Source organism: Vigna radiata, chromosome 1, assembly GCF_000741045.1.
Source record: "Vigna radiata var. radiata cultivar VC1973A chromosome 1, Vradiata_ver6, whole genome shotgun sequence".
Lineage (NCBI taxonomy): Eukaryota > Viridiplantae > Streptophyta > Magnoliopsida > Fabales > Fabaceae > Vigna > Vigna radiata.
In genome coordinates this window covers 29,262,736-29,278,089 of record NC_028351.1, presented here as the reverse complement: position 1 = coordinate 29,278,089, position 15,354 = coordinate 29,262,736, and the positions used below count along the sequence as shown (strand labels likewise).

At 35.1% G+C, this 15,354-nt stretch overlaps 2 protein-coding genes across 4 annotated transcripts in view; both read left to right on the top strand.

Annotated features, from left to right (window-relative positions):
- LOC106775288 (transcription factor GTE6) overlaps positions 1-4,198 on the top strand; it is a 30,865-nt gene extending 26,667 nt beyond the window's left edge. For all 3 annotated transcript variants that reach the window (XM_014662414.2, XM_022784556.1, XM_014662399.2), the window contains 2 exons: positions 3,225-3,375; positions 3,547-4,198. In XM_014662414.2, coding sequence (XP_014517900.1) covers positions 3,225-3,375; positions 3,547-3,714 — 319 coding nt within the window. In that variant the 3' untranslated portion in view covers positions 3,715-4,198. The remainder of the gene's footprint in view (positions 1-3,224; positions 3,376-3,546) is intronic.
- A 10,179-nt stretch (positions 4,199-14,377) lies between these two features.
- LOC106761026 (protein SINE1-like) lies at positions 14,378-14,997 on the top strand. The gene is given in 2 exon segments (XM_022780345.1): positions 14,378-14,579; positions 14,582-14,997. Coding segments are annotated over 2 exon segments (618 nt in total).
- The last annotated feature ends 357 nt before the right edge of the window (positions 14,998-15,354 follow it).

The window sequence follows — 15,354 nt, the reverse complement described above, 5'->3', positions numbered from 1 at the left end:
AACCTAACAGTGCTTGAAGAATTGCAAAATGTTCGTTTTGCTTATTGGCTAACTGGAAGAATTATCTTAAATGGTCTCAACTCATTAAGACCATATTGAAGGGAAAAGGAAAGGACTATACCTTAATGACAATGCCCTTAATAAAATGGATGCCAAGTTCAAATCATGGGACGAAGAAGACTCGATGATCATGGCATAGCCGTGGAATTCAATGGTACCAGAAATTAGTTATACTTGTATGTTCCTTAAATCAGAAAAGGAAATTTGGGAAGTGGTGGAACAAATCTGTCAAGGGTGCTGCACAAATATATGATGTAAAGGTGAAAACCTTGGGAGCCAAACAGGAAAACCAATCTGCCACAGAATGTGCCAATCAACTCAAGTCTCTATGGATGGAATCACTATCACATTATAAAAGCAAAGTGTTCACAAGATTCAGCAATCCTTAAGGATTACATTGAACAAGATTGGGTTTATGAGTTTTGGTAGGCCTAAATTTTGAATAGGATGAGGTCCATATCCAAATTTTGGGAAAAGAGAAAGTCCCAAGACTTAATGAAGTGACAACTATCATATGGGTGAAGAAAGTAGGCTCAATTTGATGCGGAAACCCCAACTGTTTTAAGCACAACAATGGTAGTTGAAGAAGGAACAACCATGGTTGTTAATCAAAAGAAAAATGGATTTTCCAATATGGAGAAAAACAAAGAGGAAGTTTGGGTTACCTACTGCAACAAGCCATGCTACACATGGGAGAAGTGTTGGAAATTACATGGAAAACCTCCAAATCGAGAATAGGGGCAGAAACCCTGAACCCGAGAATGGGCAAGTACACAACTGTAATGGACATATTAAATAGCTGGCCAGTTAAATCATGAAGAGATAGAAAGGGCAAGGTCTTTTCTGAGTAAATTGGAGAAGCCCACATGTATGTGCTCCATAACATATGCTGGTAAGTTTCAGTTTTCTTTTGCACTTAAATGTTTCAGATACATTATTTATCCATGTCAGATATATTATATTTAGTTTATATTTATCTTTTATCTTTAGTTAGTTTGTTATTATTTCTTATTTGTATTTTGGGCTTAGTCCATATTTCTTTTATTATAAATAGAGGACCCTATGTGTATATTCAACACAAGGGAGATTAATCACATATATAGTTTTCACTATATTCAACATGGTATCTAGAGCCTAAGGTTCTTTTGAGGAAAAAGTTTCTGGTGTCTCTACCACTACATCCGTCGTTGCTGGTGGCGACGCCATTTACTGTTGCTGGCGGCGCCATCGTCTAACATTGTTGTCTACCGCGCCACTACTGGAGTTTCAGTTTCAACTGACTATCACACAGTTTTGATCGTCTCAGCCATGCGATCACCATGTCATCAACGACGCCTTCATCGGAGCTCCTACGCACTCTTAGTGTCTTTTAAAGTTATGGATTTGCTCCCTTTTTTGTCGTGCATTGTAGCATGTCTAGTAGTTGATCAGAGCATCGAGGTTGCTCCTGTGCCTTGATTGGAGAATCTTGGATTTTTTTAATATTTCTCTCTCCTATTCATCCATGGCTTCTTCTGCTGTGGTCTCTTCTGACCTCATTTTTTTTGTCCCCATTGTGTTTGACCCGTCCATATATGCTTTTTTCTCATGGAAAAGATGGTTCTTGTTAGTTTATTTATTGCCATGGTGGCTCTTCAACAATTACATCTTTATCCACTAGTGGTATTTGTCAAGGGCGATTTGCAAGAAGAGATTTACATGGAGCAACCTCCCAGATTTGTTGCTCAGGGGAGTCTTCTGGGTTGGTATTTCGTCTTCTATGTCGTCTTGCAAATCATTATCAATTTGGTGTCACTCAAGTGCAAAAGTAGATATTTTCACTAAGTCTTTATGGATTATATTAGTAACAAGCTTGGTATATACGATTTGTACGCACCAGCTTGAGGGAGAGTGTTAGATATATTATATTTAATTTATATTTATCTTTTATCTTTAGTTATTTTGTTATTATATCTTATTTGTATTTTGGGCTTAGCTCATATTTCTTCTGTTATAAATAGAAGAACCTATGTGTATATTCAATACAAGGGAGATTAATCACATATATAGTTTTCACTATATTCAACAATCCATTCCTGGATATTAGATTTTGGAGCCACAAACCATATGACACCCCTATCCAAATATTTTTCCACTAACAACAAAAAAATTTCCACAATAGACGGAACCCTTGTAACACTAGCAGGACAAGGAGAGTTCCAATTAAACACATCCATAACATTAAAAAATGTTATACATGTCCCTAAGTTGTCCACCAACCTAATTTCTATACAAAAACTTACAAAAGATCTCTCATGTAATGTTTTTAGTAACAATGCTAGAGAATGGAATGGCCTATACTACATAGAAGATTCTAATATGCCTATCAGAAGTCAATTTCTTATATCTGAATCCACTATGACCAACAAAGAAAAAAAATCCAACTTCACCATTGTTGGATGGGACATCCTTCGTTCCAAGTTGTGAAAACATTCCTTGGTTAAGAATTTAGATGTAGGGAGTCTACATTGTAAGGTGTGTGAGTTTGGTAAACACAAGCTTGTATCTTTTCCTATTAGTGATAACATGACTCATTTTCTTTTTTCTCTTATTTACACGTATGTATGAGGTTCTGCTAATGTTTGTATTATCTCAGATGCAAAATGTTTTTAACCTTCATAGATGATTGTACCTGGTGGCTTGGGTTCTCATGTTGAAACAGAAATCTGAAGTTAGTTCTATATTTTTTTGGTTTGTATCATCGATTAAAAATCAATTTGGAGTCAACATTAAGAAAATTAGGTCTGACAATGGTAGGGACTATTTTAATTGTGTTAAACTTTTTTTGTCAAAAGAAAGGGATTATCCATGAGTCTCACGATATGCTAATAACTGTGTTTTGGATGATTAAAATGTATGGTTCATTTTTTGAACAGATTGTCTGTTAGCAACTTTATGTTTGATAAATTTTGCCTCATTCCTTTTAAACCGAACTATTGTTTTTTCATCATTTAACAACTGACAGGGTAGTTCATTGTCACAAGTGCCTTTCATAAATATAGAAATTTGATAGCATGGCTAAACGCCAATAAAGTAACTTAGCTTAGCTGTCGAATAATTCTTCCCTTCGTATATCCCTTAACTTAGTCATTCTATAAAGATAAATTTGAGAAAATTATTTGCAGAAAAATGTCTACTGAAGAAAAGAGAAAGCTTGGAGATGGTCTTACCCGGTTGTCACCTGATGATCTAAGCAAAGCACTGGAAATTGTTGCTCAAAGCAATCCAAGCTTCCAGGCCAATGCTGAAGAGGTGGATCTGGACATGGATGCTCAGGTCATTATGTGTAAATTTCAAAGTGTCATGACATTCAATTTTTTCTTAAATTCTAAATAAAATAAGTAACCAGATAAATAAGATTGTTTTATTTCTTTTTGGATTGAATTACAGTGTGTCACAATTTGCATTCGTGAGTTCGCTAATTTGTATATTGTGTTCCTTAAGCAGAGTGAGTCTACCTTGTGGAGGTTAAAATATTTTGTCAAGGAGGCGTTAGAAGTGCAGGGCAAGAACTCAGGAAGCATGGGTGGCAATGAAAACCAGAACAACAAAAGAAAAAGAGAGTTCTGTGATGCTATTGCCAAAACGAAAAAGAAGACCAAGAAGACAACCTGATGATCTTATGGATATGTAACCCCCCGTCTGTTTTACATTATCTCAAATGATTGCTGATGCCGAAGGAGTCATTTCAAGAAACAAACCCATTGGTACGAAGCCGTTTTGGTAAATAACAAAAGTTATGTTGATAAAATTAGTCATTCGTGACAACCGTGGCCTTTTCAAGTGGTCTCCTTTTTGCACTGGAAGAAATCCTTGGAATGTAACCCAGTTTGAAGGTAATTTTGGTTTTCCTTGACCCTATTAGTACAGGGTGATCTGCCACTTAGTATAAGGAAACCTTGCACTCTTCATTTCGGTGGTTAAATAGAGAGATAAGTTTCTCTTATATATTTGTGCTAATTTGTTGGTTTTAATTTTGTTATTAGAAACCAATGGCCAGTCATGGAAATTCTGTATATTATCTTACACTAATTTTAGCTCAAGGGATGGTGTTTTGTTTGACTTGCTTCAAGTCAGAATTTTCTCATGAATTGTATTTTCTCACCTGCATTTGCTAGTCTTCTTTCCAAATAGGTTTTAGAATTTAGACTTAATTTAGTCTTAAATACTAATTCAATTCATATTTTAATTGAGTTTATTCAATTTAATCTTAATTTTTTTTTTGTCAATTTAATATTTTTTTATAACTTTGTTTAGATAGTTAAACAAAGTTAACAAGAGTGTACAAGGTGTCCAGTTGGTTTGACGTGCTCGAGTTTGTGCTGACGTGATCCCATGCATCCTTCACCATCATTTTCTTCTCCTAATCACCATCTAAACACTCCATCATCTTCAATCAACTCCCATCATCACTCCTTCAACACCAAACCTATTTTCATCATCACTCCTTCAATCCACAATGAACCTCCCCGCCTCACAGGCTTTCCCTTCATTCTCCTTCTTCAACCTCTCTAGCAATTTCACACAGAAGCACCCTCCTATCCCATTTTCTTCCATCTCCATTCCATACCACCTCTGCAACAATTCCCACGTAGCCTTATTATTCCTTTTCTTCCCATTATTCCATCTTCATTCATTCAAAAAATCAGAAAAGAAAACACAAAAAACAGAACCCATTTTCACCTGTCTTCAATCTCCATTCATTTTCACCTCAATTCCATAGAAAAATAAAAAATCCACATAGAACTATGAAGGCAATGAATTGAAGGAAGACCAATTTAAAGGGACATTGGAGCAGCTGACAAAGTAAAAGAGCTCAAGGGTAATGGAAAAATATGCAATTGCAATGAAAAAGTTACTTTCTGGCAAACCAAGACGTTGTGATGCTCCAAAGCCCTTCCTCATCACGATTGTAGTGTGAATATTCCACTTCGATATCAAAGGCAGAGAGCACCATAACCAACAGCAAGAAAAAAAAAGAAGAAGCAGTCCTATTTCCTATTTCCATGGAGACAAATAATTAGAGCTACTAGTTTCCTTTTCTAAAGCATCCCCCAATAACATATAACGAAAATTGACACCACAATTGGCACACACATTACAACAGAGGAGAGAAAGAATAAATCAGGACTTGATGTTCTTTTGGTCAATGATACTAATTGATAAAATAATGCTACCCATCACCAAAAACGGTAATTTATATAGAAACTTCAACTATACTCTCCGGCTCGATGAACAACATTCTTCAAGTTTGTTTTTCTGACCTTTGCTAGTTGTTTTGTTCTTAATTTTCTTCACCGAACTCCAAATGAGTTGATTCTTGTTTTGTTGGAATCTAGACACAAAGAGCTTTCAAATGACTATTAACTCATAATTTTTAGACCATTGTACTTGATGCAGTTAATTTCTCCAAAAAAACGTTTTTCTAAGCTTTCTAAATGAGTTTACTTTCAAGTTATTGTTTCATGTTTCTTAGTTTAGATGGGTGGGTGAGTTTAATGGTCATGCATGGTGTTTAGTGGCCAATGAACACATTAGGCCATTGAATTTTTGAGTAAAAAGATCATTTAGGAACTTTCATGTATGTAAGATGAGCTCCATAAGCATTGGTAGTCATTTTTTGCCCTAGTAACTGATTACCAGGGTTTTGTAATCGATTACCAGAGGAAAAATGGTAATTTGTACAGAAACTTCAACTATACTCCCCGACTGGATGAACAACACTCCCCACGTTTGTTTTTCTGACCTTTGCTGATTGTTTTGCTCTTAACTTTCTCCACCGAACTCCAAATGAGTTTATTCTTGTTTTGTTGGAATATAGACTCAAAGAGCTTTCAAATGACTACTAACTCATAATTTTTACACCACTGTACTCGATACAGTTAATTTCCCAAAAAAACGTTTTTATAAGCTTCCTAAATGAGTTTACTTTCAAGTTATTGTTTCATGTTTCTTAGTTTAGATGGGTGGGTGAGTTTAATGGTCATGGGTGGTGTTTAGTGCACCAATGAACACATTAGGCCATTGAATTGTTGAGTAAAAAGATCATTTAAGTGCTTTCATGAAAGTTAGATGAGCTTCATAAGCATTTTTTGGTCATTTTCTATCCTGGTAATCGATTACAGGGGTCTTGTAATCGATTACCAGAGGAAAAATGGTAATTTGAACAGAAACTTCAACTATACTCCCCGGCTGGATGAACAACACTCCCCAGGTTTGTTTTTCTAACCTTTGCTGGTTGTTTTGCTCTTAATTTTCTCCACCGGACTCCAAATGAGTTGATTTTTGTTTTGTAGGAATCTAGACTCAAAGAGCTTTCAAATGACTACTAACTCATAATTTTTAGACCATTGTACTCGATGCAGTTAATTTCTAAAAAAAAAAAGTTTTTCTAAGTTTCCTAAATGAATTTACTTTTAAGTTATTGTTTCATGTTTCTTATTTTAGATGGGTGGGTGAGTTTAATGGTCATGGACGGTGTTTAGTGCACCAATGAACACATTAGATCATTGATTTCTTCAAAAATATGTCCATTTACAAGATGGTTTGCTCCAATTGAGATGATGTGCATGACCATTATTTTCTTTTTGAAGGCCTAGTAAAGAGTTCAAAATATAAATCAAAATTCGGTTTGCTGGAAAGTCTTATATAATTTTCCTACAAATGCTTAAAGGATACAAGTTTTTATAAGAAAAAAATATTATAATATATAATTCTAATCTAAGATTATAAAATAAAATTAAAATATAAAGGCTTAAAAAATAAAAGTTTTTATAAAAACAATATTAAAATATAAAATTCTAATCTAACATTATAAAAAAATTAAAATATAAATACTTAAAAAATAAAGATATTTATAAAAAGCAATATTAAAAATATAAAAGATAAACTTAAGATTATAAAAAAAAAATATAACTCTGAATTTGGTTTTTCAGAAACCAAATTCTAAGCTAAAAACCGAATTCACCTTAAGAAAATGTGTTAATTTGGTAAATATAATCTATAGTTTAGTATTCTGGTAATAATAAATATATTCTATGTAAAATAATCCACTCTGCTATTTATTATTTTAATCTATGGAATACTGTGTAACAGTGATCAAATTCACCAATGGAACAGTAAACAATTCACAGAACTGATATATCAGTAAAGTACTAAAATAAGTTTGCACCAGTAAAAGGAATGAATATGGAAGTAAAAATGNTCTCGATATTTTATTTCTCGAAACAGAAAAGTTTAGGAATCATCTTATAGCTGCCATAGGCCAAGTCACAGAGAGCCTGCAATGCATCAGAGAAAGGAAAGAAATTCTGCAGAGAGAAAAGGCAAAACAGAATTGTTCAACTAACTCCCTATTCCCTATTTCGACCCCATATAAGAATATGCTTTTCACCAATAGAAATCATCCAGCCTGGAGTTTGTTATTTTGTTTCTAGTACTTTTTCTCACTCCTTGATGAGGTGTATTGACATTGGACTCTTCTGCCCTTTCAACATGTGTTACAATTCCACCCCCATTAAGACCAACCTTGTCCTCAAGGTTGAGATTCGGGAAAGCTTGCTGCAAGGTACTTTGATCCTCCCAAGTGGCGTTATCAACCTCTAATCCCTCCCATTGCACCAAAACTTGTGGAACTTGGTTCATGCCTCTTAATATGACCCTGGATTTTAAAATGGCAACAGGCTGAATAACTGGTGGCAAGTCATTGGAAGTGGTGGGGAGAGGCACATAAGGCTGAGAATGATTTCCTTTGCAAGGTTTCAACTGGGAGCAATGAAATACGGGATGGATTTTAGTTGTTGAGGGTAACAACAATTTGTAAGCAACCGGACCAATTCGTTGAATAACAGGAAAAGGACCAAAGAATCTCATGCTCAACTTCTAATTTTTTCGAAGTGCAAAAGTGTGTTGTCTATATGGTTGCAGTTTAACCAAGACCAGATCACCAATTTGTAATTCCATGAACCTCCTTTTCTTGTCAGCCTGTTTCTTCATGTATTGTTGAGCTTTGTAGAGATTAACTTTCAATTTGCTGATTGTTACATCTCATTGCAGTAATTGGTCTTGAACAGAGAGAGAATCATGTGGATTACGATTGTATTTGACTAAAGCAGGAGGATCTCTGCCATACACGATCTTAAAGGGAGTCATTCCACAACTATGGTGATAGGATGTGTTATACCAATACTCAGCCCAAGGCAACAACTTTGCCCAATCTTTAGGAGATTCATAAGTGAAACACCTCAAATACATTTCCAAACATTTGTTTAAGGATTCGGATTGGCCATCGGACTGTGGATGGTAGGCCGTAGACATGTGCAAAGAAGTACCACTTAATTTGAATAATTGCTGCAAAAAATGACTCAGAAAAACTTTGTCCCTATCCGAAACAATAGTCTTAGGAATGCCATGCAGTTTTACCACTGATTTAACAAAATTCTCTGCAACTAACTTACTAGAGTAATCAGCCTTTAAAGGGGAAAAATGGCCATATTTAGATAATCTGTCAACAACTACTAAAATGACCGTAAAGCCATTGGAAGGAGGGAGGCCCATGATGAAATCCATAGCAATGTCTTCCCAAATTTGCTGTGGAATGGGAAGTGGTTGTAACAGACCGGCAGGGAGAGTGTGAGACATTTTTGCTTGTTGGCAAATCAAACAAGCTTGAACAAACTGTTGTACATCTTTGTTCATACCCTCCCAATAAAATTGAGCTGCAATTCTAGCCAAAGTTCTTGTAAAACCAGCATGTCCTCCCATCAATGAGCTATGAAACTCATGTAAAATCTGCTGAATCAGAACATGAGATTGAGGAATAACCAATCGACCCTTCCATAAGAGTAAATTATCCTGCACAGAGTAATGAGGATTAGGATGCTGATTTAGCAAACACAAGTCTAGAACACCTTTAAGATGAGGATCCTGAGAAATAGCTTCCCTTATTGCATGCAGAATTTAGGTTGAGACCAAGCCATGCAACAAAATCGTGAGAGAGAATCTGCAGCAATGTTATCTTTCCCAGGCTTATATTCAATGGTAAAATCATATCCGAGCAATTTATGCAGCCATTTTTGTTGTTCTGGGGTGTGAATAGCTTGCTCCATTAAGCTTTTTAGGCTTTTTTGATCTGTTCTAATCACAAATTTATGGCCTAAGAGGTAATGACGGAACTTGGCAATGGCTTCTGTGATAGCATAAAATTCTCTAGTGTATGTAGACTGTTTTTGCATGGCAGCAGAAAGCTTCTTAGAGAAAAAAGCAATCGGGTGATGCTCTTGGCTGAGAATGGCACCTATTCCCACTCCTGATGCATCTGTTTCTAAGACAAATGGTTTCGAAAAATCAGGCATAGCCAAAACAGGGGCCTGGGTGATTGCCAATTTTAATTGCTCAAAAGCTGCATAAGCTGAAGGAGTCCAGTGAAAATTGTCTTTTTTTTAGTAAATCGGTGAGAGGGGCAGCCACCACGGCGTAATTTTTGATAAAGCGTCTATAATAGCCTGTAAGGCCAAGAAACCCACGCAACTGTTTCAAACTGGTAGGGCCTGGCCAGTCCATCACAACTTGCAGCTTACTTGTTTCCATTGCCACTCCTAAGCCGGAAACAGTGTGGCCTAAATAGTCCACTTGTGGAAGACCAAAAGAGCATTTAGATAGTTTGGCAAAGAGTTGATGTTGCTCAAGTTTCTGTAAAACAACTTCAAGATGCAATAAATGAGCAGACCAAGAAGAACTGTAGACTAAAATATCATCAAAAAACACAAGAACAAATTTCCTCAACAAGCCTTGGAAAACATCATTCATCAAGCTCTGAAATGTGGCAGGGGCATTGGTGAAACCAAATGGCATTACAACCCATTCATAATGACCTTGATGGGTTCTAAAAGCTGTTTTGAATCTGTCCTCTTCCTTTACCAAAAGCTGGTGATAGCCAGAACGCAAGTCCAATTTAGAGAAAAAATGTGCTCCATGTAACTCATCAATGAGTTCATCTACGGTTGGGATAGGAAAATTGTCCTTAACAGTGAGAGCATTCAAGGCCCTATAATCAGTACAAAAACGCCAAGTTCCATCTTTCTTCTTAACCAGAATAATTGGTGATGAAAAAGGACTCGTGCTAGGAACAATAAGCCCTGCCGTCAACATATCTTGGACCATTATTTCAATCTATTGTTTCTGGCTATGGGGATACCTGTATGGCCTGACTTTCACCGGTTCCGAGCCTTGTAACAAGGGAATAGAATGGTTTTGTGACCTACTCGGAGGCAGCCCCGAAGGAACAGAGAAGACCACCTTATATTTATTTAATAACAACACCAACTCAGGGTCGACATCAGGGTGTAATTGTAACGGTTGCTCTGGAGAATCATCTAAATGTTCGAAATGTAATGTAAAAAGCTCAGTTATGGCCTGTGTATGAGTCATACGTTTGAGATGATGAAACTGAGCTTGTATAGGTAAAGTGTTGGACTGCCCATGCAATGTGACAAACTGATTGCCCAAATAAAATTTTAGTGTAAGGGTGCTGTAATCTGAAATTTGAGGTCCAAGAGTAGCTAACCAGGCAGCCCCCAAAACTAAGTCAGCCCTAGTAACAGGTAGTAAATATACCGGCAATGTCAACGAGTGACCCTGAATTCGGACTTCCAAGTCTTTAACCAATCCTTCAGCAACTAAAGCATTGCCATTGCCTACTAGAACTTTAAAATTGGAGATTGGCTCAATGGGCAACTTCAAACAATGAGCTATTCTGGGTTGCAGAAAGTTATCACTCGAGCCACTATCTAGTAAAACTTGAACTGTCATGCCATTAATAAAACCTTGGAATTTCATTGTACCCAGTCCAGAAGCTCCTTTTAAAGCATTATACGATAAGTGATGTTCTTGTAACAAGTTTAATTCACCTTGCTGCTCAATATCCGGTGGCTCGGGTGGTTTTCGAAATCTGCATCTTGATATTGTAGAAGCAAGTAATGCTTGTTGGGACAACGATGGGTGGGAGAAAATTTCTCCTCACAGGTATAACAGAGCCCTTTTTCCCTTCTCAGTTGCATCTCAGCTGGGGTGATTCGCTTGATATGGGTATTTTGGATGGTGGTGGAAGCTGTAGGCGGAGTTGGAAGTAAGGGTTGTAAATTCGTGGATTTAATGGTTTGGTGGATAGGTTGGCTAGTATTTGGGTTTAGTGTTTTGGCTGCTGTATAAGGTGGATAGTGTTTGGGCTTGGTCATGTATTTTTCTTCATACAATTTAGCTAAGGAAACGGAGCGAATCAATGTGGAAGGAGATTGAGCAATTACATCCCAACGAATATCTGGTTTTAACCCTCCAATAAAACAATCTAATAATGCTTCAATTGTGACACCTTGCACACGGTTAGCCAGAGTAGTGAATTTGACATAATATTCCTGCACAGAGTATGTTTGGGTCAACTTAAATAAATTGGATCTAGAGCACTCATAGGGAGAAGGACCAAATTCCAGTTCTAACGCACGAGTAAAAGCAACCCAGGAATGGAAGGTATCTTGACAGTTCATCATTTGAAACCATGGGACTACATCCTTGTCCAAATGTATGGCAGCAATCGTTAGACGCTGATCATCAGGAGTATTGTAATATGAAAAGAATTGCTCTGCCTTGAATATCCATTGCAAGACATCGAAGCCATCAAAGCGTGGAAAATCCAACTTGACGTTACCCACCTGAAACGGCGGAGCAGGGTTTGCTGTTTTGTGCTGCAACAAGGTATCAACAGTTGACTCTAAGGTTTCAAATCTGGTGGCGTTTTCACGGTCTCTACTCTCTAGGACTTCGAGGATGCGTTTGACATCAGCCGTGAGGTCTTTGAGGCGAGTATTCTCCGCCATGGACAATGAAAGCACCAATGTAACAGTGATCAAATTCACCAATGGAACAGTAAACAATTCACAGAACTGATATATCAGTAAAGTACTAAAATAAGTTTGCACCAGTAAAAGGAATGAATATGGAAGTAAAAATGNTCTCGATATTTTATTTCTCGAAACAAAAAAGTTTAGGAATCATCCTATAGCTGCCATAGGCCAAGTCACAGAGAGCCTGCAATACATCAGAGAAAGGAAAGAAATTCTGCAGAGAGAAAAGGCAAAACAGAATTGTTCAACTAACTCCCTATTCCCCGTTTCGACCCCATATAAGAATATGTTTTTCACCAATAGAAATCATCCAGCCTGGAGTTTGTTATTTTGTTTCTAGTACTCTTTCTCACTCCTTGATGAGGTGTATTGACATTGAACTCTTGTGCCCTTTCAACATGTGTTACATACTGTTCACTATATTTAGGTACATGTAGCACAATTTTGATTGGACAGCTGAAGTCTGACATTCGTCCTTGCACCCATTCTTTTCTTGTTTTTTATTTTATTTTTGAATTATTAAAAAATAGGAGATGGGAAAAAAAGTAAGAAATGATAAAATGAGGATATTCAGTAATATTTGTTATTGTTGTAATTTTTTAAGATAATAAATTTAAAAAATGTACAAGTATATGGTCAAATAATTTAAATTAATTATTATTTTGTTGATGAAAATTAAAAAAGTAGAATTGATAATCAGTGCATTGTAGTTAAAATGGAAGTTCTTATTGTTTATTCTTTTCTTTTTCCTTCGATGGATACTATTACTCTTTCACTTTGGGTAATATGTTGTATTTCTTTGAGATCTTGAACCAATGTATTGGTATAACTAAATGTAATGATATGACTGAATTCTTTTGATTTACCAACCTAGAGCTAGTCAAGCTTTGTAATTTTTATGTTACTTGCTTTTCATCTGTTTAATATTTGCTCTTAATTTATTAGCGCTCGTTTTCTTCTCTTCTCTTGGTTGGGTTTAAGTGGAACTTTATTCACATGTTTTCTTGAAGTGGTAGAGAAGAAAAGTAAAGATAGTGCAGTGTAAGGCTTTGAGACCATGTCGTTTAAGAATTGATAGGGTAAAAGAAAATGCAAAAGTATTAAAAGTTAGAATCTAAATAAAAAAAGTTCATTATTTTGTAGTTTGGTTTGTGAAATGATGTGTTTAGAGAGAATTATATTGGGTTCATACATATTAAAGATTTATTATAATATACGAAAGTAAAATTGTGGTTCTAAGACGGTTTTACAATTCCTGTTTTGACTACTATATTTATAAAGGTTTTAAGATATTTTTTTTTTATAACATTTGGTATTTTGTTTTATTTGATATTATATATGTACAAGAATACAATGATATTTTAATATATTATTAGAATCCCTATGTGTCATTTTATTCTATTTGTTTGGAAATATTTGTGATTATAAGTTTTGCAATGTTATTTAGTATAATTATGATAATATGTTAAAATATGTTTGTTTGTATGGTAACTTGACAAAAAGTAGTGAAGAATAATTTTGAGTAATTGTATTAAAGTTAATTTCGTTCTTGAGAAAAATAATGAGAAGTTGTAAATGTTTTTGTAAATGTTAGTTTATTTATTATAACAATTATGATTAATTTTTGAAAACCCGATAGAAAAAGTCAAAAATTAAATTCCCGTGCATCGAATCTATCTAGTATTCAAAACTTAAACTAGAAGTATTAGTTAGGGTTTTGCATCCATTAGTACAAAAATCATATTTTATGACGTACAAAAACGAACTATGACGTACATAGTTTTGTACGTTATAATTGGTCTATATATTTTATGGCGTAGCAAAAATTTACGTTATCTGAACATATTATGACACTGTTTCTAATGAATATGAACATAGAAAATTTTACTCAATATCAATTCGAAACAATTTTCTCCAATATTCATATAAAAAAATGGACTGATTTTAGAAACAGTGTCATAATATATTCAGATAACGTAAATTTTTGCTACATCATAAAATATGTAGACCTATTATAACTTACAAAACTATGTACGTCATAGTTCATTTTTGTATGTCATAAAATATAATTTTTGTACTAGTGTGTTTGCAAGATTTATCATTTTTGTGCTGTGAGACATTAATTCAAATTGTTTAGTTTATCATTCGCTTTGAATTTTGACTGTCCCAATTGTAAGATTAACCTTTATTTTTTTCTTGAAAATTCGTGAACTTTGACTCAAATTGTTGATGTAGTGAATTGAGGTGGGGTGTGTTTTCTGCTGTAGGGATATCCAAAATGAGATGCATATTTTTATGTTTTTGCTCATTGTGGTTTTGTAATTGTCTGTAGTCTTGTTATTTGTTGCTTATGGAATTGTTTTCTTTGTTTTAGCTCCATAATGGGAAGGAGTTGGAGTCCAATGCTCCAAAGAGAGATCCAAAATCTTGACAAAGATCCAGATAGTCGCAAATCTGCAATGAGAGCATTGAAGTCGTATGTGAAAGATTTGGACATGAAGACAATTCCTATCTTTCTTGCTCAAGTTTCCGAGACCAAGGAAACTGGTTCTTTGTCTGGAGAATTCATAATTTCACTTTACGAGTTCTCGCTCGGGTTCATGGAGTCAAGATTGTTCCCATGATAGACATTATTATGCAATCCATAATTCAGACCTTAACTTCAAGTGTAGGCTCTTTTCCTCTTCAGCAGGCGTGCTCAAAGGTTGTTCCAGCCATAGCAAGGTATGCAATTGACCCCATAACACCAGAAGAGAAGAAGAGGCAAATAATTCACTCTCTTTGTAAGCCCCTTTCAGATTCTCTCTCAAATTTTCAAGAGATTTTGGCATGTGGTGCAGCCCTTTGCTTGAAGGCTCTTGTGGATTCAGATAATTGGCGTTTTGCCTCAGATGAGAAGGTTAATAGGGTTTGCCAGAATGTTGCTGTGGCATTGGAGGGAAAGTCTACTCAAACCAGTTCACACATGGGTCTTGTTATGACCCTGGCAAAGCGTAACTAATCCACTTTTACTAACAGTTTAGTATATTATTTTATGGTTCAGTTTTTAAAAACTGAACTTATAACATTTACAAACTGTGAGAGCTACTCTTACATCTTCTCTAGTTTCGTTCAACTGTTTCGTCTTGTTAAGAAAACTTTATTTAATAATGAAATATTAATAAAAGAAACTTTTCACATAAAAAATTAATAATTAATTTTTTAAGACAAAAGTTTTTTTATCACAAATTTTTATATTTTTTTTATCAATAAACATATCTTACTTTTTAAATAATATTATTTTAAGTAATATAAGTAAAATATATTTTTTAAAATTTAATTTTATTAAATGATTAAGTAGTAGAAATCATAAAAAAAA